We start from the raw sequence: 27118 nt of genomic DNA, 5'->3' as shown, positions 1-27118 counted from the left end.
CACTGTCAGAGCACCAATCGTGATAAGCAGGAGCAGTTGCAGGGAGGTGTGTTGTCTTGCCAAGAGACACAAGAGGCAAAGTATGGAGGAAAAAGATGAAAAAGAGTGGGCTGCCTGAACCGGTTCAATCCTGGCCAGACTGCCGTAAGTTAAGCAGGAAAATCCCATCCTTCCCCTTGCATTATGACATTCATACACCTTATCAGAATCAAATCATACCTATCAATTACGATTGTTGCCTGAGGCTGGGGCTCTGCCAAGAATGTAACTCTAACTTCCGCTGGCGCCTCATTATCCGTCGCCATGGGTCGCATGCTGAGCACGCGGCTGCCCGCCCGGAGAATAATATTATTAAATAACTGGGATGTAACTGTTCAGTCGGCACAACTCTAGACTCCAGATATATCTATATTATTAGGTCTATTACGCCATTACCATTGAGACTGCGCATCTGTGTTTGATCTGTAAACACTGCATCGAGCTGATTGAAACTGGCCAAGCCACTTGTCTCTCTCTGCTAATGTCCTACCCATGCAGCATGCCAATCACAAGACCTGAATCGCAGTCCCATACCAATGGTCGCCGAGAGAAATAATCACTATTATTGCGTCCGCGAGACGGATTCGCAGTCTTGGGGTTGATGTTACCTTGGGTTAGATAAGAGTCGTAGCCGGCGTAGGTATCGTCAAGCCATGATTAGGGTTGAGCCCTCTCGAGTCCAGAGCTGCAAGATTGGGATCACCGCCACGCACGCATTCTATTAATTCGATTAATTATTCTTCATCTGTCGTAAATCGTAATAATTTGTACAGAGTATGGAGTAGTCTGCTCCGCTCCGGTAATTCATCCCCGTGATCACCAGTGGTTTGGCCCAGGCATACCTTCCTCTCCGGGAATCGACCTGGCGATGCCACCATCCCCGGTTGGCGCTGGCGGATGCTACCGCAGGGCCCGGCTGCAACTCTGCCATACTGCAGACCCATCGCCCCCGCCACTATTCATAGTTTCATAGTTTCATCATGCCAGACACGAAGCTTGTTGCACTGCCAGAGGCAATCAACAGTCAATGTTGTTGGACTGGTCCAGGAGAGCACAGAACTGTCGTTGCAATCCGCCGTGTCCTTCCAATAATAGAGCAACGACCTCGTTACGGATCGCGCCTAATTCTCTGCATTCCTCCTGCGATCTCGTTTTCTTTCCCTTTTCCCTTTTCCTTTCTTATTCGAGCATGGTCGATCCTCCCTGCAACCCTTCCGTCCCACTTGTCCGATCGGCGCCCCCTTCGTTTAGAGTCCTCGACTCTAGTCAGATCATCGCGTGTCCTGCTCCAGACTCCAGTCACAGCGAGTGCTGTTCGTCATCGGCCCTGAGTCCGTCGCAGACGCAGACGCTGCCGTGTCCCCTTCGTGACCATCTGCGACCTTGCCGACGGTCCATGATGGTTCTTCCTGTGGAGTAGACGCATCATCTTTTCCTGCATGCACCTATTATCCAACGCTGCGGTAGCGTCCTGTCCAGTGTTTATATGCCAGTCAATCCCATACTCTATACAGCATCTCTACATCCCTCTTCTTCGCCCCTTCTGCGTGCAGTCGCTAGAAGCACGTCGAGAAACGGTGATCGATCTTCCATCCCTGTCCATTCCCGATCTCCACCATTCTGGGGAAAAGCAAAACACGATCTTTCCGCCAGTGCTACCTTAGTCCGTCGTACGGAGTACATACTACGACTCTCCCGCATGACCGACGTTGCTCCCTCCATTGGCGCCTTTTTCTTCTTTGAATCCTCATTATCTTTATCTTAAACTTAATAAATCCCTTCTATGTCCCTAGCACTGGACGTGAGATCTCTTCCATAGTCTCCGCGAACCATCCGTTCCCCGCCCTGTTTCTCCGCCAGGAACCCCATCCGCCCGCCCGGAAGGAAGGCGCGCGCCGGTCTCTCTGTTTTGCCTCGCTTAGCTACCTACCCTACCGTCTTCATGGCCGCGCCGCTCGTTAAGGTACTGCACCGAATGAAGGAGCTCTTCCATAACATTGTCGCTGCATTAGAGGCCGTGATTCTATTTCCCTCTCTCTTTCGAGACTCGTCCCGCCGGAAATGGAGGAGGTCCTTCCGCGGGTCTCGGTGGCCGCGTCGCTCGCTCGATGACTTTGGCCATGAGATCGATCGCCTTTTCAGCGCTCCCTTGGGGTTGCAGAACATGCTGGCCATGTCGGAAAAGACCCGCGAACAACTCAAGGCATGTCTACAGTCCAGTCCCGTCTGCATGCTTCCGTCGTACAACCATGCCCTGCCCACCGGGAAGGAGAAGGGGACATACTTGGCGTTAGACGTCGGGGGATCGACTTTCCGCGTGGCGCTGATTGAACTGTGTGGGAGAGAGGAAGGAATGAAGATCTTGCAAGTGGCGTCCTCGCCAATTGACAACACAGTGAAGTCGCTGGAGGGCACCGACTTCTTCGACTGGATGGCCGAGAAGATTGACTCCATGTTGGCCAGTGTGGATGAGCAATACGGCCGTGACAGCAAGACGCCTCTAGCTCTGGGCCTGTCGTGGTCCTTTCCAATCGACCAAACTTCGATCAGCAGCGGACGGGTGATCCACATGGGCAAGGGGTTCCTATGTTCCAACGGTACCGTCGGGCAGGAGTTAGGTGACTTGATCATCCAGTCGTGTCGGAAACGAGGCCTCAACGTGCGCGTGGATGCCATTGTGAACGACAGTTCGGCTACGCTTCTGTCTCGCGCCTACGTCGACCCGAAGACTCGCATGTCGCTCATTCTCGGAACGGGAACCAACGTTGCGGTCCATTTCCCCGTCCACGAGATTGCTCTGAGCAAGTTTGGTGTTCGGCCCCAGAGTTGGTTTGATCGGGCCAAGCATGTGATCATTAACAGCGAGCTCAGCATGTTCGGCGGCGGTATCCTTCCGATGACGCGCTGGGATGAAGTGCTCAATCGCACCCACCTCCGGCCGGACTACCAACCCCTCGAATATATGGTCACCGGTCGCTATCTCGGTGAAATCGTGCGTCTCATCATCGTCGAAGCGGTCGAGACGGCAGGTCTGTTTGGGGGAGAGCTGCCTCACTCCATGCGAGAACCCTATTCCTTTGATACCGCTATTGTTGCCTTCCTTGAGGCTGACACCTCCCCGTCGCTCGCACCGTCTGCTGCTCTTCTCCAGAAGGAGCATACCTTCCATACTACCCCCTCCACGGAGGATCTCACCTTCCTTCGCCGGGTCTGCACTTTCGTGTCCAGACGAGCCGCGGGCTACTTGGCCACCGCCATTCATAGCATGTGGTGCTTGCGGAATGACGCCGAGTTTCCCACCACATCGACCACGACCGTTCCATCTGCAAAGAAGACGGAGCCACTTACGCAAGAAGTCACGGTGATGGAGATCGAAGAGCCCTCCAAGAGCTTGAGTATTGCATGTGACGGCAGCGTGATCAACAAGTACCCTGGCTTCCGGGACCAGTGTCAAGCCTACCTGGACATGCTTACTCGCCACACGGACGCCGGCCCTGAAACGGTCGACCTCAGCGCCAAACCGTCAATCAGCCTGGAACTCGCGCCGGAGAGTGCTATCTTTGGAGCCGCCGTTGCCGTCGCCGTCGCCCTTGACGAGAAGCAAGCCGAAGCGACGGCTAACGGTGAAGTCTAAGTTTTTTAGTTTTCATTTCCCACGTCTCTTCATGAATACCCTATTTCCGGTCTCATTTGCTTTGCCATCAAACTCTCGGCATATTCAATGTTCTCTCCATTTCACTTCACGAGGAGCCTCAGTAAGGCATGTATGAGTTTCTGCTTTTTGATTCGCATAATCGGGTGTTTTCGCGTTAAAGGGGGTTTTGTCGGGACTGCATGCTTCTCCATCTGAGCAAGTCTGGGTTGTAGTTGCTCGGTTTAGCCAGCATCGGCATTATTTTCTTTACTATTCTCTAATGTGTCCTTCATGCACATAATTTCTTGTCTTTTTCTTCCCTTGACCAGCATTCTCAATTTCACGGATTGGACTGGATCAGCGAACTATCATCGATAGACTGGTGATCATACACTGGAGAGCCTCATATGGCGCCCAACGGCGTACGTGAACTGAACCAGAAGATATATGGAAATGAAATGCAAGATCTTGCAAGCTGCATGGATCTTACGGTTGATTCCTTGGCTGGAAACTTGCGCAGGCGGAGGTGATGGTATTGGAGCATGTAACTCCCCTCCCATGGAGATCGTATTACATAAGATGAAACCAAGGCAGGAAATAAAAAGATGGGTATTCTGAACGGTCCTCGTTCAATCCTTGCACAGATCTTGCAAAAGTTCCAGCATCCGGCGCTGTAACGTAAGCAACTCCACCTTCGAAATCATCGTCGTCGTCTCTTTCCTCTCCGCTGTCGTCGGAGCGGAGGCTGAGGCTGATGCTGCACCTAATAATAACGGGTCTGACGACCTGAGTTCATCTGCTCTGTCCTTCTTTTTGTCTTCCGGAGCGATCAAGCTCGGCTTAATGGCAAAGAACGGGATACCTAGATTGCGCAATTCGGACTCCATTGCCTTGGACATGTCGACGGATGCTTTGTAGACTTTTGCGTCGTAGTGCTTGAGCTCGGCTTCGTTTTCTTTTTTTTCGGTCTGCGGAAATGGGATTTGGTTTGTGATGAGTCAATTCTTTCTCTGTGAACGAAATGTCTGTCTGCAACGCAACGTACCGATCCTTCTTTGCTGCTGCTTGGAGTGACTGGTGCGCCGACGGATCTCCTGAGAGTGGAAAGGAGAAAAAACAGACGATATCAGTATGATGCACTTGCCAATGGAGTTACTTCATTTTCAGAAAAGAGAGAGACAGAGGGGATAATTCCACTCACAAAACCTCATCCAACTGCTTCTTCTTCTCCACTCGGGCCTTCTGCTTCGCTATCAAGGCTTCTCGGCCCTGCCACCATTGCTTCTCGTGCTCGTGCTGACTGCGAATCAGTCGTCGGATTCGACTCTGCAGCGCTTCGTTCTGTGCCACCGCTCTCATGACATGTTTCAATGCTGCGGGCCAGGTTGTGATCGTGGAGGGGTCATTGGTGTTTCCGCTTGCTCGGTTGGAGGTCGCTGCGGTAGAAGCAGAAGGGATAGTCTGCGGGAATTGTGAATGCTGAGGCTGAGGCTGAGGCTGATTGATCACGTCCGAAGGCTCATATTCGTCTTCATCCTTCTGCGGAGCGTCCGCGCTCTGTGGGTGGTGAAAGTGAGAGGTGACGTTACTGTTGAAAGTCTGACTCGGGGTTGTCGACGAAGGAGCTGCAGTAGAAGGAGGAGCAAATTTCGATAGAGTTTTGAGGACTGCGGACAGATCTGGGTTGTTGTATCCGTTTGATGATGCCATAGTCTTGTTCTTGTCTTGTCATCGGTGAGACGGTGATCTTTCTAAGAAGGTAGAGGGATTGGCTGCAAGCCAATAGTACGAGTCAGACGACCTCTTGTTATTTTTATTCGCAATTGTTCAGCTGTCAGTCCTGCCTACCATGGCATCTGACTTCAAGCTATTAAGCTACCTACCGAATGGAGATGTCTTCCGACGCGGATGGGCGGGCATGTCAGGCCAGGCTTGGCTTTCGTCGGCGTGACTGGAGGCCCCTCTAAAAATTTAGTTCACCTCAAACATCACCTCAGCTAGCTCTGGCTCAGCACAGCTTTGTCGCCCGCAATTCCAACTCATACTGCTCAATTGCCTTTGCTTATGCCTATGTAACGCATTTGGAAAGGAATTTCTGATCAATCAAGGAAACATACTGCAGCTTTGCTGCTGCTGGCAACGACCAACACAATGTCTCGCTCCGCCGCCGACGCGACGAGATTCACGGCCACGGGGCCATATGTCAATTCCAAAGCGGCCAGTCCATCGGCCATCCCATACCGACTCCCCGGAGCGAAGTCCAACAAGCCCAGTTCGAGCTCCGGTGCGAAGCAGCAACCGGAGGAGACGCCCCGGCAGAAGGTGGAACGGCTCCGTGCGGAAGCCCGAGCTGCTCGACTCGCGCAGTCGACGTCGCGGGTCGACCGGATTATCGAGGTAGGACGGAATGTAGCAAATAAAGCTCACAAGGCGATGATATACACGCTTATTGCGGCTTCCGGTGTGTATCCCTTCCAGTCCGATGGCAATTGAGCTCCTCGGCACAACACCCGAATATACTTATACCTAGTTTTACTTACAATACTTCTTGGCTAGGTGTCTGTGGCGCTCTCACTCTCTACTCCGTTGTATCCTTGACCCTCTACAACCGTCGGCAGCGTGCTCTGTGGCTGGACCGACAGCTCGAACAACTCCAGCAAGCGCGATTAGCATATGCCAATGGCACGGCGACGCCAGAGCAGCTGGAGATCCTCCGGAACGAAAAGATTGGCGAAATCGAGAAACAAAAGAAGGAAGAAGAGAGGCAGAAACGATGGTATAACAGGGCCAAACGCTACCTATTTGAAGGGTTAAAGAAGGAAGAAACCCCTGATGGAGTCACTACTACTACTATAACAACTGAGAATGCCATGACAGAGGGCAAGGTCGGGGTCCTCGAAGCGCTCAATGCGAAGAAGGCAGAAGAAGTATCTGCCGCCACGAATAATACTGCATCAGCAGCAGCAGCATTTACTCCTCAGCCCGGGCCTCTCGACCGTCTAGCTGAGAATGCAGAAACGACAGCCAAGCAATCGGCACGAGGCTGGATGAGCTGGATATGGCGATAGACGAGTGGCCAGAAGCAAAGAATAAAAATAGCAAGGGTCTTTTCATCAGGAGTATTTCCTCTGTGTATTTTATATTTCTGCGCTATCCAATGCATTTCTCTTTATTCCCGTATAATTGAGGAGTAATATGTCCTTTTTTCCCCTTGCTCGTCTCTATAATCTCCATTCCACCACCACCTCCTCCTTCTCCTCGTCTTCCTCCGCCTTCTCTTCCACCTCCTTCTCTGACTTTTTTTTTCCTTTTTCATCCTCTGTATGAATCGGAACGTGAACCTGAACTGATCTGAACTGATTTGAACTGAACTTGTGGCGTCTCTTATTTATTCTCGTTTCATGTCTTTTGTTTTGGACAAGGGATTGCCTTTTTTTTTTGTTTGTTTTGTTTACTTGTTTGTTCTGACGACACATCGTTATTATCAGACTGTATATTGAGAGAGAGAGACTGACTGACTGACTGAGCGAGTGAGTGAGTGTGGGTGTGTATGTGGATGAGTGTATGTATGTACATTACATACATATAAACTTCTGACTAGCCTCATTGCCATTGCCATTGGCATTGCACATTCCACATTCCACCGCGGATGATTTTTGTGTTTGATTTTTGGTTTTCTCATGTATGTATATCGCCAGCAGATAGGTTTATCGTAGGTAGGTAGGTAGCTAGCTAGGTAACCAAGCAATCAAGTGGTCTGAATCAATCAATCGATCAGATAGGCAGATATCTAATCTAATGTAATGTCCGTAAGTGGGGTCCTGGGATAGGATAGGATAGGATAGGACACTGCAGTCAGACAGGCAGGCGTCCTGATTTGTATGCATTCTGTTGTTGAAATGAAACCGAAACTGAGACTGCCCTCCGGTTTCAGATCAATAAATAGGTAGGTAGGTAAGAAGGAGCAAACACCTGGTGGAGATGATTGAGTGGCATACCTACAGAAAGGGAGGAAGAAGAGATGAAGACGTGAAGACGAGCTTCATTTCTCATGCTTTCTATATATACCGCAGCACCGCTATCGCTGTACAGGTACAGGTACAGTACAGTACATAAACACAGGCCATTGACTGACTGACTACTGACTGATGGGTATATTCATTCATTCATCCACAACAATTCTTCGTAGAAAACGCGAGGATATGAAATGGAAAAACATCACATCAGACTCGTCCGGCCGCCAATCTCGCGCGCCCCCTCGCCAGTCGGCATCTCGCCGTTCCGGCCTACTACGAATTCTCGGTATATGGCCTCTAGACGCTTCCGCTCGCGCTCGCTGAGCGAGCAGCGTGTCGTCGCGAGTGAGCGCTCGATGTGCTCCCAGCCGATGACGACCTCTTCGCGAGGTTCGCCGTTCTCGGCTGTGCCGTTGGTGGTTGCAGGCTGCTCAGCACCAGACGCATCCGCCGTTCCGTGTTCCAGCTGCCGTTGGCGTCTGCGAGCTTGTTTCAAGGCTTCGAGTTTGGCGGCCACGACGGCTGGCGGGGTCAGCGCCGGCTTCGTAGTAGAGTGGTTAGGAGAAGACGCCGCATTTGCTTCCTCTTCAGAGTACAGAAACTGGATGAACGATTTGCTGGATGGCTCGGTTCCATGCCTGAAACTACTGCCCGTCTTCTTGGGCTCCGTAGGCAATGATGATGAGCGGTCACCCAGAAGGTCATGGATGGCTTCGAGATGCGCGTTGTAGACGACCGCCTGGATATCGGCTCCAGAATACCCCTCTGTCCGAGAGGCGATTTCGCCAATGCGAGATTTCACCTCGTCGCTCAGGTTGAGCTTCTTACTGACAGTCTTGATGATGTCAATGCGGTCATCATGCGAGGGCATGTCGCAGAGCAACGATTTATCCAGACGGCCTGGGCGCAGCAATGCAGGATCGATCAGGTCCGGTCGAGACGTAGCGGCCAAAACGTACACGCCTGACAGACCTTCTGCACCGTCCATCTGCGTCAGAAGCTGGTTCACCACGCGGTCCGTGACCCCCGTCGAGTCATGGCCACGTTTGGGTGCAATACTGTCGAACTCGTCGAAGAACAAGATGCACGGTTTGGCAGCCTGGGCGCGCTCGAAGAGGTCTCGCACGCTCTTCTCACTCGCTCCGATGTATTTGTTTAGGATCTCGGGACCCTTGACACTGATGAAGTTCAACCCGCACTCGCCTGCTACCGCGCTGGCAAGTAATGTCTTGCCGCAGCCCGGAAAGCCGTACAGGAGCAAGCCCGACCGTAGCCGGAGAGGACACTGAGCAAAAATCGGCGCATACTTCGTCGGGTATTGTAAGGTTTCCAGAAGCGTCTGCCGCGTGCTATGGAGACCGCCAATGGAAGAGAAGGTTGTTGATGAAGAAGTGAGGGTGACATTGCGAAGTGACGCTGGAGTGAAGCCCTTCAGAGCACGCTCGAAGTCCTCGCTCTTCAAAGTGATTGTTGTTGAGTTCTCTGAGGTGTCCTGCACAGACCGGATCAACGCTTCATTTCTAGCACGAGCAACCAACAGCACCAGATCTCCGGGCATATACCCGTCCGTCTTGCCAGCCAAGTCAAGAAAATCCACATCTCGTGCCAAGACAAACCCATCGGCCCCAGAGGAATTGGGGCGACTCCCAGGATTTGAAGGGTCAAGCCAGGAATCTTGCGTTGATGTGCTCATGTTCCGAGCATGACCGTGACCGTTGAGCGTGCTCATGCCTTTGTCCTGGCTGGTCAGTTTTTCTAAGACCTTCCGACGGCCTTCCTTGTCAGGAGCCTTCAGATTCAAGATTTCTCGTACAACATGACCACCGACGATAATGTTGTTCAAGGACTCCTTGGACTGCGCCGTGGCCAGCAGCACCACAGAGGAGCTCATAGTGCAGTGTTCCCGGACTATGGAACACACAAGCTCGCTGACCTGACGACTCCTTCCGTTCTCTCCTCCCACTTGGAGCTCGGTCTCGACAGGACACAGCTTGTCAAGGTCATCAAGTATTACGAGGGATCGGCCGCCAAGACGTGCACACCACGAAGCAGACATAAAGAGTCGGTTGAGAGTCTCCTTGATAGTGGAAACCCTTGTCTCATCCGTGACTAGCTTGCGACAGGAGAAATAAGAAACGTGGAACAGATACTCTTCCCGCAACCGACTCCCCAAGAGATGGCAGAGCGTCGTCTTACCGGATCCCAGGCCACCTGTCACGAGAATGGAGGACGACCGGGTCAGATTCGTAAGACTCTGAGTGATCAGCGAATCGATGCCTACCATCTCCGGCGCGGAGGTGGGTATTGGTTCTTCTCCTGTAATCGTTGACAGTGTCTGATCAGTCGGCCGCGGTATCTCGGGCTGCACGTCGATATTGAACTTGCTCTCCGACCCTAGGAACCATCCAAATGCTGTTCCATCTTCTGAGCTCCTGAGGGGCGGATCAAAGCGAACAATACCACCCTCAAAACCGGCCGTGGAAATCTGATTATCTACCTTTGGGAGGATCATCCCATCTGTGAGAGGGCCTGACATAAGCCCGACATCCGAGCCAGGGCTTCCGTAGGTGATCTTGATACGCTCCGCCAAAGCGTTTCGCGAAGCAGAAGTATCGCCTCCGAATTTTAACCCGTCTTTCTTCTTCGACGCATCAGATGTGAAGGGGTATATCTTGAGGGACTTGACAGCAGATCGAGCCAGCTGGGAAGGTGCTGCCTCAACCCGCACGATACCACCCACCATGCCTGACGAGTTTAAAGCCATACACAGAAGGGATGATATGGCAACATGTCGGCTGTCAGGAGCGTCGTCCCATGGTATGACCTTGGCGACGAGTTTGGTCGCCGGCTTGCCAGATTCGCTGGGCTCTTGCTCTTTTTGCTGTAATTGTTGTTGAGGATCTACAGGAGCTTGCAGACCGGCTGGTTGAACAACCGAAACAGCAACCCACTCACTTCCACGAAGCTCGTTAGTCGCAAGTACGTCTCGGTCAATCCACACTCGCAACCCATCATTGACGTGGTCGTCTGCGCCTTCATCGAACCACTCATCGACAAATTGGCGGTCCACACCTCTGAGATAAACTGCTCCACGGTCAGATGACTCTGAGCGACTGATCTTTGGTCTCACTGTACTGGTGGTACTTCTCCCCCCGACGCTTTTACGGCCGGTGCTCGTCGTACTTCGGTTCTCTCCTCGATTGGCTTTTCCCGATTTTGGACGAACTTTTGGCGCAACAATCACTTCGGCGTCCGGCGCGATCTTGGCGAAGGCGGATGTGGCTGCTGGCGCGGGGGTGAGCGAGGTGATGACGATATTGGCTGTCGATGTGGGAGAGAGGTGTAACGTGAGTGGATGTATATGTTCTGCCTGTCCTGAGGACAAACCGTCGTAGCCAGGATTCGGCAAAGCGCGGATCTGAGAGAGGAGGTTCAGTTCGAGGAAGGTCGCATGGAGCTCAATAACTAATAAGAAGTCAGCCATTGTTCAGATGAGCCTTGTCCAGGTTTATTTCATACTCTCCCAGTCTGCAGGAGTCAACGGCTCAATGTTGACGGTGTGGGCTACCGGAGGGTCAAGATGCACAAACAATCCAACCTGTAGTGTTGTCAGAAATTACAAAGTTCACCGCAAGTCGCCATCTCTTACCTTTTGCCCTTCTGTCAATCCGAGCACCCTTCCGAATGTGGTATCTATCTCGACAACCGCCACTTCGTGTTCCCTGGCAGAGGAACCTCCGCTGATTCCGTCTTTGCCGACCACCGGTGCCAGCTTGCGCTTGCTGGGCATTCCTGTCCACCCCAGGTACGATGATCGTTGCGTGGGGCCGCTGTTGGACTGGGAGCCCGGCCAGCTGACGGACGAACGGTACTGCAGCTCGACAATAACATTCTGCGCAGCCTAAAGCGAATATCAGCAGAAGTATATAGCAAAGATTATCCTGAACTTACCGCGTTGGCATTGACCAGCAGAGAGACGAGCGAGGAAGGCAAATTGACAAGGCAGTTCTTGAGTGGCACCAAGGCAACCTCGGCGGTTATGGAGGGTTTCCTGCTGGGAGCCATCACAGAAGAAAGTAGACAGTCTCCTTTTGCAGACACATTCGAACGACTGACTCGGATCTATCAGCGAAGGGAGCAGAAGAGCTTAAGGGATCGTCGTGTCCTCTCCGAACTGCTCAGCAACACGCTCCAACTCCGCATGTTCCCCGGCACTCCACCACAGCTACTCCGCGGCCCGTTATGACTGGCTAACAGATGTCTGCCGAAGATTCAGTACCGCGTCGGACCGAGACTTATTCCGTTCCGTCACACGTGTTCTCAGACTAGTCCGATTTGGGACTGGCGCCAATTAAGAAATGCTCGACGCGTTGACGTGTCGCGACGCGTCAAAAGAGCTACAGCAATAATGTCCGTGCAGCGGAATCTCCAACCTCCGATTTCTGCTGCAGCCCTTCGATGCCGGTTATAACATACCCTCCACTTTAACACTCTAATTTCTGATATATTGGCGCACACAATCACTTCATCCCTGGCGCCATAATGGCTCTGCTCCAATACCCCGCGCCGGTTGACTACGCCGCGCAGCAGGAGGCTTTCAAGGATTTCCTCAAGCACTTCAAGTCCTTCGAATCGGCATCAGAGGCGGCTGCGACAGAAGCCATTGAAGACCTACACATTGACGGCGATCGCACGAGCGATGAATATGATTTCATGGACGATGCGGAGGATGGAGAGGGTGCGCAGACGTCAGGCAGGACCGCGCGAAGACGGCGGGAACCGAAACATAAATACATGCAGATGCTGCAGGAAGTTGCGGATCGGGAACGCTCACATATCCTAATCGAACTGGATGATCTAGAGACGGTGGGTTGGCCGTGTACTTTATTGATTTCTAACTTCTCATGTCTGACTTCTGGTGTATACAGTTCGAAAAATCACTTCCCGATGATGCAAATCTCAAACTAGTGGAGTCAATCCAGAAGAACACGAAGCGCTACATCGACGTCTTTTCGGACGCCGTAGATGCAGTCATGCCCAAGGAGACGAAGGAGATATCGTGAGTGATGTCTTGACTCGTGGACGGGGTTGGGGAATGTGTTGCTGACCTCGCACAGCTTCAAGGATGATGTGTTGGATATTATCATGTCTCAGCGTGAGAAGCGCAACGAGACCATGGCAATGGCTGCGGAAGCTGACATGGATGCCTCGATGCCCCCTTCGATGTTCCCGCCTGAACTCACCCGAAGATACACTCTCACCTTCAAACCTCTGACCCCGTCCGGATCCAGCAGTGACCGGAGCCCAAAGGCACTTGCTGTCCGTCAGGTGCGCGGAGAGCACCTCGGTAGCCTCATAACAGTGAGGGGAATCGTGACTCGTGTATCAGATGTCAAGCCCGCTGTGAAGATCAACGCATATACCTGCGATCGATGTGGAAGTGAAGTTTTCCAGCCTATTACCACCAAGCAGTTCCTTCCCATGACGGAATGTCCTTCTCCCGAGTGCACAGCAAACAACACCAAGGGCCAATTGTTCCTTTCTACTCGAGCATCTAAATTTGTTCCGTTCCAGGAGGTGAAGATCCAGGAAATGGCAGATCAGGTCCCCGTGGGCCACATCCCCCGGACTCTCACTGTGCACTGCAACGGAAGTTTGGTGCGGCAGATGAATCCCGGTGATATTGTCGACGTCGCCGGCATTTTCCTTCCAACTCCATACACTGGTTTCAAGGCAATTCGTGCGGGTCTGCTGACCGATACGTACCTGGAAGCCCAATACATCACTCAACACAAGAAGGCCTATGATAACATGGCAATGGATAGCCGAACGCTACGCCGGATTGAGCAGTACAAGAACTCGGGCAACATGTACGAGTATCTGGCTAGGTCTATCGCTCCTGAGATCTACGGTCACCTTGACGTGAAGAAGGCTCTCCTTCTGCTGTTGATCGGAGGAGTGAACAAGGAAATGGGAGACGGCATGCACATCCGTGGAGACATCAACATTTGCCTGATGGGTGATCCTGGTGTGGCCAAATCCCAGTTGCTCAGATACATCTGCAAAGTTGCGCCCCGGGGTATTTACACGAGCGGTCGTGGAAGCAGTGGCGTTGGTCTCACAGCTGCAGTCATGAGGGACCCCGTCACGGACGAGATGGTGTTGGAAGGAGGTGCTCTCGTTCTCGCAGATAATGGTATCTGCTGCATCGACGAGTTTGACAAGATGGATGACGCCGATAGGACAGCCATCCATGAAGTCATGGAGCAGCAGACGATTTCCATCTCCAAGGCAGGCATTACCACGACTCTCAACGCAAGAACCTCTATTCTGGCCGCTGCCAACCCTCTATATGGCCGGTACAACCCTCGGGTCTCCCCTGTGGAGAACATCAACCTTCCGGCCGCCCTCTTGTCCCGTTTCGATATCCTTTTCCTTATGCTCGACACGCCGTCTCGCGATGCGGACGAGGAACTGGCTAACCACGTCACATACGTCCACATGCATAACAAGCACCCTGATACTGGCGACACTGCAGTGGTTTTCAGCCCTCATGAAGTCCGCCAATATGTCGCCAAGGCTCGGACTTATCGTCCTACGGTTCCTAAGCAGGTATCTGACTACATGGTTGGCGCGTATGTACGCATGCGGCGCCAGCACAAGAAAGAGGAAGGAAGCAAGAGACAGTTCTCCCACGTTACGCCTCGTACGCTGCTTGGTATCATCCGTCTGTCTCAGGCTCTCGCGCGTCTCCGATTCAGCGATCAAGTCGTCACAGAAGACGTCGATGAGGCTCTGCGGTTGGTGGAAGTCAGCAAGGCATCCCTTTACAATGACGGCCAGGCCGGCGCGGACCAGAGTCCTAGCAGCAAGATCTACAACTTGATCCGTGCTATGCGGGAGAGCGGTGCGGCAGCCGCGAGCGATGGAAAGGAGGGAGAGCTCAGCGTGAGGAAGATCCGCGAGAGAGTCCTAGCGAAGGGCTTCACGGAAGACCAACTGACGCAGACGATCGATGAGTATGCCGAATTAAACGTATGTCTTCTACCCAAGCTGCCCGAATTGCGATCGCATGTGCTAACACTGTTTCTTAAAACAGGTCTGGCAACTCAACGAAAATGGAACACGTCTGGTGTTTATTGAGATTGGCGATGACGATGATGAGGAAATGGATATGTAGACTTTAGACAAAATATTTTTCTTTCTTTCTTTCTATCTTCCCTTCTTCCTTTTCCGGTGTATGTTTGTTTTTGATGCCTTTCTGCAAGGATTCCTTCTATTTCTATTCCTCGGGCTGTCCGTCATGACTCACACCAGGATTGTATGGTCGTCGCATGTATGGGCAATATGTGAATGCAGGGTATGTATGTATGTTGGCGTAAGGGTCTGGATAAGATAATCTAGCTATTGTTTGAGGTAAAATGAGAGATTCTACGTTTATATATCTGCACAACAATGTCCGAAACGGTCCAATGGAGGAACATGACGTAGTTGTAATAGTAGATCATATGACTAGGGCATTATGTGGATTGCCAGGGATTTGTTGAAGTCCTAGAACTCTGTCTGACGATCACACAATACTCTATACTCTAGGAGACTTTCTCTGAACTTTCGTCTCATTCGATACCAGGGAGCACTGTCAGTGGAGGAACCGACCTTGCTTACACTTACACTTTTGGGAAGGGAATCGTAAGCATTCCAGTCCTCCAAAATCGCCGCTACCGAACCGATTATTAGCCATCTTTTTGTATGCAACCAGTGTTAGCTTATGCAACTAAAGAATCGTGAAATGACGTGGCCGTATAATAAGTGCTATGTACGGAGTATGTACTGATCAAGTAGTAGTAAATAAATGGTATGTTTCCTCCTGAACTTGATTTGAATTTTTAGACTTCCAGATCTACTGACGGATAATATAGCATAATATCTTTGGCTTCGACACATTGAAGTATTAATATCAATAGACATACCGCTCCCGATTTCCGAGTCCGACTATGTACGTCCTTAACACGTTTCTCCGCGCAATTCTTTCAAAATGCCCACGTTGGAAGACGATCCGGCATTCGATTAAGAAGTCGTCGACAAATGCCTCGCCCAGGACCTTCCAGTAGAAACGATGACAGCAGTAGCGAAGTTCGGAGCCGCGGCCGCCCGGTCGTTCTATCCTTTCCTCACGCGAGAAGCGCAGATGGCCATGGCGGTTCTAACGGCCTACACCTTCGCAGTGGACGATCTGGGCGCTGTCCGCGAGGATATCATCCAGGGGCTGAGGCAGTACCGTTCCCGGCTGCTGCGCCGCCAGCCCCAGACCCCGAAGCTCCTCCAGTCGCTGTTCGACCACTTCTGCGTGGATATCGGCGCGCATTACGGCAGTTCGCCACGGATATGATCTCCAAAGCGGTCATGGAGTTTCTGAGCGCGAACCTGGTCGAAATCGAGCAGAGGAAGGGGCTGCTGATCCACCCGACGCGGAACACGCCGGGCTTCGCGAGCTATTTCCGTCTGAAAGCCGGGATCGCAGAGGCGTTTGCCTTGTTCATCTTCTCGAGGGATGCGTATGACGATGAAAGCACTCTGGCTGACTATCTGCTCTTGATCCCGGACTTGATGGTCTGGATGAACCACGCCAACGATATCTTCTCCTCCTTTTATAAAGAGTCGATGGTCTCGACCGAGCGAGACAACGCCGTTTATCACCATGCCACGGCTCACGGACTGGCCATACGCGACTGTCTGATGGATTATCATCGTTTGGCGATGGAGAGCCTGGCGCGCGTTCGAGAAGCGCTTGAGACGACTCATCCACGGTTCCGGAACGACGTCGAAGAATTCGTTCAGGGTTATCTGGCCTTTCACGTCTGTAACCCGCGCTATAGGTTATGTGAGCTGGGCTTGCATTGGGTGACGGAAGTCAATAAGTGGAAATGATAGGATGAATAAATACAGCATCATCCGGCTTAAGTCGAATCCATACAGAAATCGGCGATGTCCGGCTATAAGAGTCAGTCTGGACTTTATTTACCCTGATAGTACAGTACATACATTCACTTGATCCTGTATGTACAGTACGTACAGCTGGCGTTGCAGACATATCCATAGGGAGGATTATTACTGTACAGTATGGACGTCACGGGGAGATTCTAAAGCCTCGTCTGTCTATCGACTAATCTATGTGCATTATTTTTATGTGCATATATTTAATTCAATTGGGGCTTTGCTCTATTGCGTCGACATAGACGATAAAGATGACCATTGACTAATTTGACTATGTACTCTAGTTCATTTATATTGGATTTTACATTATGCTCTTGGCCCATTTAAGTGCATAAATTCCTAGAACTCCATATGAAGGATATTTTCCTGACTCCACGTGGTTAGACTTGCGGAAGCATAAACCCATCAAAGAACCTCCCCAGATCGTCCACGTCCTCCAACTCTCCGATCCACGAGACGTACTGATCCGGTCGCAGCGCAACCATGCAGCCCCGCACGCGGTCGACATCATACTTCTCGTATGCGTGGCCGTGACCCTCGTGGTAGCTGTCGTCGTCGACATACACCTTCCAGTAGTCCCAGCCGGTACCCTTGTGGAAGGGCCGGAAAATCTCGTGGAAGTCCCTGAGGAGCTCGACCTCGCGGCGTGGAGAAGAGTGGATAGTGAGGATCTCGATCACGGAGTCAATAGGCGCATTCGCAGGTGTGTAGCGATGAAGGAAGGAGTTTGGTTGTGCCAGCGCTTCTCCCAGCGCCCATACTCGTGCCGACTGAGCCGGCTGTTTGATATCGCCCGCGAAGACGATGACACGCCACCGGCCGTCGCTCTTGAGGCGTTCCTGGAACTGCCACGGACGAGCGTCGGCCTGGTTGAGGACTTGGAAGCTGGGCATGCGCATTCCGAGCTTGATCACCGATGAGAGGGATTGCTTCCCAATCACTCGGGTCGTGTTCTTGCTCGCGCCGTTCGCACCGACACTGACATCCGTCCCGTCTCCCTGGCTCGCTGTATCGCCGTCTTTAGCAACAATCAGGCTGGCACCGTAGTCCACGGCGATCCCGCTCGCAAACATATTCCCCTTTTCAAATGCCGTCTTGAATTCTTCCATGCTGATCCCTTCTTCGTCCATGACGTCCTTTGCAGGCCGGCCCGAAAACAGACGCGAGAAGCGATGATCGAATGCGATCAGATCTTGCGCGACACGTCGCCTCTCTGATTGGTAGGTCTTGAGGATTGCAGGATCACAAATGCCCTTGACAACAGAAGCAATCTTCCAGCCGAGGTTGTATGCTTGCAGATGTTAGTATGTTATACCGCATCGTTATACTCGGGACTCCTTACTGTCTTGCATACTGACGTTCATGCCCTGACCAGCTTTTGGCGAGTGCGTCTGCTCACGTTAGCAGAGGGATTGATGATATCCAGATAGGTGCAGTCTTACATGAACCGCATCACCAGCAAGGAAGATCCTCTCGTTCTTGGAGAAACTGGACCCGACTCGCTGTCCGATCTGGTATGCTGTCCACCAATCGCAGTACTCGTAATCAATCTTATACGGCGCCATGATCTTCTGTGCAGACTTTAGGATCATCTCGGGCGTGATCTTTGAGCGGTCGTGCTGGTTTATTTAGTTGAGGTTTGACTGAGGTGGCTACTCCTGGACCACTTACATGGCCACCACCCTTCTCCGTCGTCGTAAGCTGGATATATAGTCGAACCAGTTTATTTTCTCGTGGAATGACCATGATACTGCCCGAGTTTGCCGAATGGATTGCACAACGCATGCGAATGTCAGCTGATCATTGTTAGCATCTCTTGATTCTAGAGACCAATCAATCTCCCGCGTAGGCTTACGAAAATCTGTGATGGGAATGATATCCAGAACACCCCTGTCAAATGGTTAGTAGACAGTAGACTCCAGATTTGGCGCAGACAACCCGACTCACCAAATATAATCTGTCTGCTCTCCCTCCATCGCAAATCCCAGTTGACGGCGAACCCACGAGTGCGCACCATCACAGCCGATGAGGTATTTGGCCCTCACGGTCTCCGTCGACTCTGTACGCTGATTGCTCTTCGCGGCATTCAAGATATCTTCGGTATCATCAGCCATCAGATTGCTTCTAAAGAGCCCACTCTGCACATTCGAGCCGTTTGCGTGGACCTTGCTTTCGGCCGGGGTAGCTTGCTCTTCCGTCAAATGTCGCAGAGTGACCTTCACTGGGTAAGCGTCTCGATCCCGGGGATCGACGTCATCGAGTTCGAGGGATTCTGGCATCACGCCGCGCTCAACGCGGATATCGGAATGCTCTTTCAGACTGTCCAGGAAGAAACGCTCAATCCGGCCTAGACCAGCGTTCGGTTTTAGGATTCGTCTGATTCAGGCGCGGGGATTGACGTACCCTGATGCAGCACCACTTGTTGGAAGCGACTGATGTTGGGGATCGTATCAGGAATGCGGTCGGAGCGTCTCAAGACTCCATTCTCATCAGGATTCTGGTGATTCCCGTCAGAATCCACATTTGAGCCTCTCCAGGAGACTGACTCACCCATAAACAGATCTCGATCATGTGATTAGACTCCCGCCATGCCCTATGCGCGAAATCGAAACTATCGAATATCTAGCAAACGTTGTCAGCGTCACTTTGCTAGAGAAAAGAGGGAATCTACGCCCTTACTTCCAGCGTGCGGCATTGGAGGCCATCCGCCTGTCTACGTCGTTTCAGCACAAAGTCCCAGACCAGCAAGCGGAATTACATACCCGTTGAATATCTTCGTGCTTCTTTTGTCGACAATTCGCGTCTTGATTCCACATCTACTCATCCATGTCGCCGCCATCAGGCCCGCTGGACCGGCGCCCACGATGAGGACGTCCACGAAAGAATCTGCCGGTGGGGGAGCCATCGTGAAGGCATTTATGTTATGGACACAGGATCCAGGGAGTTTAGGAGGAGTAAATATCAGTTCTGGCAACTCAGCCAAAGAGAGGACCTGCCTTCTGAGGAGGACGAATTTGTATTTCTCTATTAGAAGCTATCGGGTCACTTTTCGATCTGGAAGCCATTGCTCGGGGCCCGAAAGATGGAGAGAGCTGAGTACGGAGTACCTAGGTAGCGGAACGCAACCTACTCGTGCGGAAAGTAGATAGGATATAGTATTACTACGGATACTGTACTGAAGTTCATTCTACGGTGGTCCGTAAGGTCTGAAATGCGGGGGACATGGTCGATCCACTCCACGTACCCCCCGCATCCGATCCGACGCCTGGGGAAGTCACCCGCGTTTTCGGATGGGGGCTTTGTTTGCACTGCATCCGATGAGACGGACATTTTGTGCATGCAACTCATTACCTAGGTACTTGTGATCCTTTCATTTTGGCAGTCGAGACATTCTGTCCCTAGGTAATCTCATGGGGCCACTAAACATAACCGATTTAGGTATCGAACCCTATGAATATTTTTTTCTATCGAACTTCGCATATGCTAGAACGCCAATGCCACACAGGAACAAGCCAATACTTATCAAATATGTACGTACATATGTATTGGTCGACTAGTGGAGAAAGTGTCCCCAATGATCTTGTTATCAAAGAAGGCATCGCGTAATACAGTAGATAGGTACCCATCATGCGTTCCGATGATCCAATTCGGAAAGATGTATGATATATTATTGCCGAAATTTCGGCAAGGTACATATCACAAGGCAAATGGAGAGCCACTCGGGAACTTGTGCCTTATGTGTGATTGAGACGAACGCGTTAGAGATGTAGAAACCTATCCAACCTTGATATTCTCCGAACTCTCTAACTGCCTGATCGAGAGGATCAGATCAGTCTGATCCTAGTTGACCGTATTCAATTTTATAGAAACAAGGAGTGGTTTTAGTATTCTTATCTCTATCACATTGTATAATCAGTTCCTAAACGATTTATTTATTCCTTATTTTTCAACTATATTCTACAGGGCTATCTAGCATTCCTTTCAGGCTATCTCTTAGTAATTCTATTAAAAAGGTGTCTAGGGCTCTAATAATCCAAACAGTTCGGTAAATTCTTTAATACGTAGCCATTTTATTGTGTTGGGTTCGAATCCTAGGGTTAAAGAGGATGAATACTAGACAGGGACGTTACCTCCTTCTCCTAGGCTATGCGTTGGGATTCCTGATAGAGTCTGATTCCCTATGTGTTTGGTGAATTCGCAACCAAACTTGAAGTTTTCTGGGGATTAATTTCTGGGGGTCATTTAGGACTACCTAGCCTTATGGAACTAAGTCTGTTTTGCACTATTACACTATAGGTCATGTCGAATTAGCCACTATTATATATATTTATATTGCCAAAAAAAAAACGCTAACATCACACTTTCAAACGAAGCAAGCAATGAATCGTCTAAATTTCTCTCTTACTGTTGATTATCCCTTGATAAATCAATCTCTGAGGTTCAATCTTGTATCATTCGTGCAAGCATGAATGCATGTAAAGCAATGACCATGGCCTGTCGATAAAGTCCCACATATATGCTTGGAATTGAAACCTCTTCTTGCTTCTATCAAAATCAAATCAAAATCATGGTGCAACTGCTTTGTAATAAAGGATAGTAAACAGTGTTCATTTAGGGAAAGTATGCATTTCTGAACAATCATTCTCTCTCTCTCTCTCTCTCCTTTTCCCCCTCCAAATATCTTCTTTCAATTCCCAGAAATCCCCACATTCTGCAAAAAGAGAGACCCCACAAATCAATTCAACTTAATCAAACAGCACACCCAGTATACACCGGGACCTCCGCACACAGCGTACCAGTGCCGCCATAGGGATCATCACAGAGCGTATCGCAGACGACACCCTCAGGCGTGAAAACGAGGAACTGGTAGTCGGGCACCTCGAGACGGAACTGCTGGGTGATGTTGTCGTTGTCCTCAGAGGCCTTGTAGCCCGCGCGACAGGCGCAGTGGAAAGTCGTGCCCGTGTTGATGCACGAGGTTGTCACGTCGCAGCTGTTTTGGCCTGAGAGCGGGTTGCAGGTCCCGCAGGTGGGTGCCGGAGGATTGCCGCCGTCAGCGACGGGGGAGGAGGTGACGAGACTGGTGAAAGCGGACGTCATGAGGAGGGGGATGAGGAGAGAGGAGGTCAATTGGGCGAAGGTCTTCATGGTTGCTTGCTTGGTTGGCAATGATGAAGTCTGGAAGGTCTCTTGTTATAATATAACAGAACTGAGATTGTATGACAGTGTGATGTAGGTAGGATTTTGAGAGACTGTAGATTCAAAAGCAGGAGATGCCTTTCCTCGACAGTCTTTATATACCTTCGACGGGGAACACAAGTAGAACGCCTGAAGCCATTTCTACAGCATAGCCGTCTGGTCAGTCGAGCATGGGATCAAGCTGAGCGGAGACTTCTTCCTGCTTCGGGGCTCTCCACTGTCTCATTCTCGAGATCTCTGTTCTAAGCCACATTCTACCCCAGGGATTCAGGCCAGAAATAGAAGTCAATGTAATCCGGCCTCCCATTGCCAAGGGAGGTGCCAAAACAGGACCAATCCCCACGATCCCGGGCTTACCGGCTGTTAGATGAGATGATGGCTCGTATGGCTGCGCTTCCTGCCTTGACCAGTTCTTTCTTGGCTTCTCTGGCAGAGACGAGGCTGCGAGTTCCAGTAGGTCCTGATTGAGACAGTTCGTATTTGCGTGCATCCGGTGGCCATGTCATATGATTCACATATATCCGGCCTCATAGACCTGCATATAGATCACTTGCCGAGATAGGTATACTGTGAAGCTCGCTGATTTAGATTCCCAACAGGCTGGAGCAGACAGTTTTGCTGACATGATGGGAAATAGGCCCAAACACGACGAATCAGACTCATTGAATGCAGCCCCAGCAGCAAGTATCAGCATTCCCGACTGCTGGACACCAATACGGGGGAAAGTGAAAAAGTTTGTACATGACTGGTCGCCTTATGAAATAAACTCCCGAGACGATCAGCTCGGTTCCAGTCTTCTGTCATGCGGGGGAAGGGCGTGAAAGCTGATGAGAAACTGATAAGGCCGCCGCTGGTCGGCTCTTAGGAACAAATAACATTTGTTGGCTTCCAACCCCGGATCCATGGATCTTTCTTTTCTATCTTTAGCAGACTTCAGATTTCATCGGACCCATACTGTACCCAAGACAGACGTATCTTGATTATTTTTGTAGTCTGGTTCTGGATGGATGGGTTTCTGATTTTGCTTTTTGTCCGGTTCTCGTGATATAATCTATACGCGTCTGCATCGATCTCCTCTTTTTTTTTGCAAAATTACCGATAGCAGCCATGCCTGGATTGGAATCTTTGCCAACGCAAGATTCATGGCATAGTTTCTTCACCGGATGATGGACAAAATTGGTGAAGGAAAGCTGAATACGAGCTGGAAAACATGACCAATAACGGCAGACCGTGACAGTTGCCCAGATACTGGAAACGTCAGCATCCAGTCGAATAATGTCTCGAATATAAAGCGAGAAACTCTAAGCCCAATGTTAGATGTAATGATTTCTTATCGTAAAAGTAAGCTGACATGAACGGTTCCGGTGATGTCTCGGTTCAAATCACGGGAAAAGGACTGTAGTGGAGGAGTATGGTAGGATGAAAATCACCATCAATAAGTCGAAAGACCTTGCATGGGAGCAGTTATATTAAATTGTATTTGAAGGAGAGTGAGTTTACTGGAACCAGGGCTTCGTTATAAGCAGCAGCAAGGAAAGATACCTTAGGTGGTTGGCTGCGACCTCGCGTGTTTACCTAAGGCACGCAGGCATCGAGTGCAGGTCGAGAGGTAGGTGAAAAAAAAAACCCAGCCCCGGTTCGAACCGCCGCTCTATCGACTACAACCCTCCACCCCAACACCTCCTACCTTCATTTTGACCCAGTTAATAAAATAAAAAAAACTGGTAGCTTCTCTTTGATTGAGCGTGTCATCCTTAGTGCAGGGGCCATGCTAATCTTCTCTGTATCGTTTCAAATTGACCAAATGCCCGAAGGCAATTGGAAAAGCATTACAATGAATTATAAGGATATCCGGCGGTAGAATGGTGGTTGCTGATTGGCTCGCCAAGCGAAGGCGGTGGCAGCGCAGAACGTCAAAAATCCCACATTGCGACCAGCTGCGCGGGGCGAGGATGCTGTCCAGACAGAACACAAGGCGAAATTCCTGAAGACAAACTTGAAATGGTACTTAGGTATGTCAAGGGAACTGACTGGAAATTTGTGGACGTATTTCCATATCGAGATGTTGAGTGTTGGACATCTTGCTGGCTACTAGCCAACAGCGCACCCGCGAGTGCCAGTGCTGACAGAAGCCTTGGATTGAGGACCAATAGATATGAAATTGATAAGAAACATGCGACTGTTTTAAATGGAAGAAAAAGACCATCGACACAGAAATCAAAGAAGCATCAAAAAGCAAGAGACTTCCATCAGGGCTCACGAGGGGTTTTGGCATCACGTATGACTAAGCCGTCCGTTCAATCACCGAAAGAGTACTCCGGACAGGATGGATTACTAATAACGTTCCTCCTTGCGGGGTTCAAGGTTGTCATAAACGCTGCCAAGCCCGTTGGGCTCATGCACTCCAGGCGGCTCCTCCACTGAGAGACGCGGATCCTCCAATAGCCGCCGATGCAGGATCATACCGAGGCTATTGCCCGCGTGCAGCCGACGGCCGTTACCAGGTTGGCAGGTCGACAAGGCTCCCGCCATTCTTGAAGTCACGAGAGCTTCGTTGAGACATGTCGATATGTATACAGCTCCGTATCTCCGTCTCAGATACCAAACAGTCGTAACTCACCCTCCACGTTTTCTAATCATATTTCTTGTAAACCTCTCATAGATCCGTGATAATTTCAATCAATTCTCGACCTACCAATGCCGACCGCATCTCTATATCCACCCATTGACATCCCCAATGTCGACGTCTGGACCTTTCTCTTCGAACGGAAAGACCGTGAATACCCCGACGACAAAGGTAGGTTGATTTGAGCTATATACCAGGGAAGCTTTCTATAGGAAGATCGGTAAATAACGCGTCTCCTCTGCAGTGATTTTCGAAGATGCCGACACCAAGCGGTCCTACACATATGCGCAGATCAAGGATACGGCCCTTGCCTTTGGGAAGGGTCTCAAGTCCACCTGGAACTGGAAGAAAGGCGATGTCCTGGTCCTGTTCACGCCGAACTGTGTCGACACGCCCGCCATCACTTGGGGCACCCTCTGGGCAGGCGGCGTGATCTCGCCCGCCAACCCTACATACAAAGTAGACGAGTTGGCCTTTCAACTGAGTAACTCCGGAGCCAAGGCTGTGGTCACTCAGGTCCCCTTGTTGCCAGTGGCTCGAGCAGCAGCACAGAAAGCCGGCATCCCCGAGGATCGAGTCATTCTGATGGGAGACGCACGCGACCCGGAGAACCGAGCGAAGCATTTCACCTCCATTCGGAACATCTCAGGTGCGGCACACTACCGAAAAACAAAGGTCGATCCAAAGAAGGATCTGGCGTTCTTGGTGTACTCCTCAGGGACGACGGGACTGCCCAAGGGAGTGATGCTCTCACATTATAACATCGTTTCGAATGTGTGTCAGAATAGTAAAACCGACGGCAGATTTCTTAGTTGGAAGGGCGGCGTGGATGGCAAGGGAGATAGAATTATAGCGTTTCTACCTTTCTTCCATATCTATGGTAAGCCACTCAAAATTGGTTTGAATGATATGACCGTATTGACATGATCCATTGCAGGACTGACATGCCTCGTCCACAATGGCATATACGGCGGATACCATACCATTATCATGTCGAAATTCGACATTGAAAAATTCTGCGCGAATATTCAGAACTACCGGATCACATATGCCTATGTTGTTCCTCCCGTCGTTTTATTGCTGAGCAAGCATCCCGTTGTTGACAAGTATGATCTCTCGAGCCTGCGCATGATGAATTCCGGCGCCGCACCACTTACCCGTGAGCTCGTCGAGGCGGCATCGGCGCGGATCAAGGTCGGCATCAAGCAGGGCTACGGCCTCAGTGAGACCAGCCCAACCTCTCACGCGCAGTCGTGGGACGAGTGGGACAAGTTCATCGGTTCCGTAGGCAAATTAATGCCGAACATGGAAGCGAAGTATATGACCACGCCTGAAGACGGCTCCGAGCCACGTGAAGTCCCAGTTGGCGAAGTTGGTGAGCTGTACATGCGCGGACCCAACGTGTTCCTTGGTTATCACCGCAACCCCAAGGCGACGGCTGATTGTCTTTCACCGGATGGGTGGTTCCGCACGGGAGATGTCGGCTACCAAGACAAGGAGGGCAACTTCTATATCACGGACCGGGTCAAGGAGCTCATCAAATACAAGGGCTTTCAGGTCCCACCAGCTGAGTTGGAAGGGATCCTTGTCGACCACGAAGCTGTCGACGACGTGGCAGTCATCGGGGTCGAGAGCAAGGAGCATGGCACCGAGGTGCCGCGGGCGTACATCGTGCGCAGCGCGAAGAGCAAGTCATCCGGCGTGAGCGAAGCCGAGGAAGCCACCAACATCGTCAGCTGGCTGAATAGCAAGGTCGCGCAGCACAAGCGGCTGCGTGGTGGGGTCCGGTTTGTCGATGCGATCCCGAAGAGCGTCAGTGGCAAGATCCTCCGACGGGTTCTCAAGCAACAGGCCAAAGAGGAAGAAAAGGCTGCTGCTGCAGAACTGAAGGCGAAGTTATAGATGGCCATCTCGATCGGTCGGGTCGTTCGATGTGTGGCTTGGGCAGTGGCACAGGGTGTGTACATGTACATACAAGAACCTCTTTTCATTTCATCAAGGTAGTAAATCCTCTAGATGATGAAATTGAACAATAATCAATTCTCGTCCCAATTCTTCCAGCGCATCTCGCCAATGTTTTCGGTACGGTCCCACTCGCTCGTCCTGGTGACTCTTAATGATGACTTCGAGATGCTCACCAATTTTTTTTAAAAAAAAAAGCGTAACGGAAGCTGTTCGCTACAATGCAGGTCGAGTGAAAGAAGAGTCTTTCGTACAGAACCAGCATGGCTGCGTTGAAGCAGCTGGGCAACCTTAAATACTCGGTCGGGAGACTGCCCATTTCCCCTTCCAAAATGTGACATTCGCGATTGTCTAGAATCAGCCGTCAGTCTCCCGTGACATGCTAGGACCAAGAGCCTAAGTGGGGGGACTGCCATCCTCCATCAAGGAAAGAACCGTGGGGGCGGTTTTGAAAGGGGATGATCAAGCGTTATAATAATAATCGGCACTTTATGAACCCGCTTCAGCACGTGTGTCAGAGGCTCTCTGCCGGAATCCTGACTTATTTTTCCTTTGACGAGATCAAAGGCATGGCAACGTCAACCTTCTCCAGTCCGCCTGCCACCAGTTACGACTTCGTAGTCATCGGCGGTGGTACCGCGGGGCTGG

The 27118-nt window shown here is 51.0% G+C and overlaps 9 protein-coding genes across 9 annotated transcripts; 5 read left to right on the top strand and 4 right to left on the bottom strand.

Moving 5' to 3' along the window:
* Positions 1-1981: 1981 nt before the first annotated feature.
* On the top strand, positions 1982-3673 carry VTN77DRAFT_1735 (uncharacterized protein; the record flags this gene model as incomplete). The annotated part of the gene is made up of 1 exon (XM_069417499.1): positions 1982-3673. One exon carries the CDS (start codon positions 1982-1984, stop codon positions 3671-3673), a length of 1692 nt encoding a protein of 563 aa, XP_069279840.1.
* Positions 3674-4302: 629 nt separating this feature from the next.
* VTN77DRAFT_1734 (uncharacterized protein) lies at positions 4303-5383 on the bottom strand (the record flags this gene model as incomplete). Its single annotated transcript, XM_069417498.1, has 3 exons — positions 4303-4641; positions 4719-4767; positions 4875-5383. 3 exons carry the CDS (start codon positions 5381-5383, stop codon positions 4303-4305), a joined length of 897 nt encoding a protein of 298 aa, XP_069279839.1.
* Positions 5384-5824: 441 nt separating this feature from the next.
* Positions 5825-6741, top strand: VTN77DRAFT_1733 (uncharacterized protein; the record flags this gene model as incomplete). The annotated part of the gene is made up of 2 exons (XM_069417497.1): positions 5825-6134; positions 6230-6741. The coding sequence occupies 2 exons, from the start codon at positions 5825-5827 to the stop codon at positions 6739-6741; spliced, it is 822 nt and encodes a 273-aa protein (XP_069279838.1).
* Positions 6742-7891: 1150 nt separating this feature from the next.
* Positions 7892-11754, bottom strand: VTN77DRAFT_1732 (uncharacterized protein; the record flags this gene model as incomplete). Its single annotated transcript, XM_069417496.1, has 4 exons — positions 7892-11154; positions 11209-11287; positions 11339-11590; positions 11641-11754. The coding sequence occupies 4 exons, from the start codon at positions 11752-11754 to the stop codon at positions 7892-7894; spliced, it is 3708 nt and encodes a 1235-aa protein (XP_069279837.1).
* Positions 11755-12231: 477 nt separating this feature from the next.
* VTN77DRAFT_1731 (DNA replication licensing factor MCM7) lies at positions 12232-14869 on the top strand (the record flags this gene model as incomplete). Its single annotated transcript, XM_069417495.1, has 4 exons — positions 12232-12555; positions 12618-12748; positions 12807-14724; positions 14789-14869. 4 exons carry the CDS (start codon positions 12232-12234, stop codon positions 14867-14869), a joined length of 2454 nt encoding a protein of 817 aa, XP_069279836.1.
* Positions 14870-15774: 905 nt separating this feature from the next.
* Positions 15775-16617, top strand: VTN77DRAFT_1730 (uncharacterized protein; the record flags this gene model as incomplete). Its single annotated transcript, XM_069417494.1, has 1 exon — positions 15775-16617. One exon carries the CDS (start codon positions 15775-15777, stop codon positions 16615-16617), a length of 843 nt encoding a protein of 280 aa, XP_069279835.1.
* A 446-nt stretch (positions 16618-17063) lies between these two features.
* VTN77DRAFT_1729 (uncharacterized protein) lies at positions 17064-19522 on the bottom strand (the record flags this gene model as incomplete). Its single annotated transcript, XM_069417492.1, has 10 exons — positions 17064-17974; positions 18026-18074; positions 18126-18302; positions 18355-18479; positions 18539-18573; positions 18631-19030; positions 19087-19180; positions 19234-19305; positions 19363-19396; positions 19446-19522. 10 exons carry the CDS (start codon positions 19520-19522, stop codon positions 17064-17066), a joined length of 1974 nt encoding a protein of 657 aa, XP_069279834.1.
* A 4694-nt stretch (positions 19523-24216) lies between these two features.
* On the bottom strand, positions 24217-24522 carry VTN77DRAFT_1728 (uncharacterized protein; the record flags this gene model as incomplete). Its single annotated transcript, XM_069417491.1, has 2 exons — positions 24217-24415; positions 24503-24522. 2 exons carry the CDS (start codon positions 24520-24522, stop codon positions 24217-24219), a joined length of 219 nt encoding a protein of 72 aa, XP_069279833.1.
* Positions 24523-24579: 57 nt separating this feature from the next.
* VTN77DRAFT_1727 (uncharacterized protein) lies at positions 24580-26410 on the top strand (the record flags this gene model as incomplete). Its single annotated transcript, XM_069417490.1, has 3 exons — positions 24580-24679; positions 24753-25388; positions 25446-26410. The coding sequence occupies 3 exons, from the start codon at positions 24580-24582 to the stop codon at positions 26408-26410; spliced, it is 1701 nt and encodes a 566-aa protein (XP_069279832.1).
* Positions 26411-27118: the final 708 nt, after the last annotated feature.

This window comes from Rasamsonia byssochlamydoides, assembly GCF_041956645.1.
Source record: "Rasamsonia byssochlamydoides strain NRRL 3658 unplaced genomic scaffold VTN77scaffold_14, whole genome shotgun sequence".
In the NCBI taxonomy this organism is placed as follows: domain Eukaryota; kingdom Fungi; phylum Ascomycota; class Eurotiomycetes; order Eurotiales; family Trichocomaceae; genus Rasamsonia; species Rasamsonia byssochlamydoides.
The sequence above is the reverse complement of the archived record's forward strand: the minus strand, read 5'-3'. Positions and strand labels throughout refer to the sequence as shown.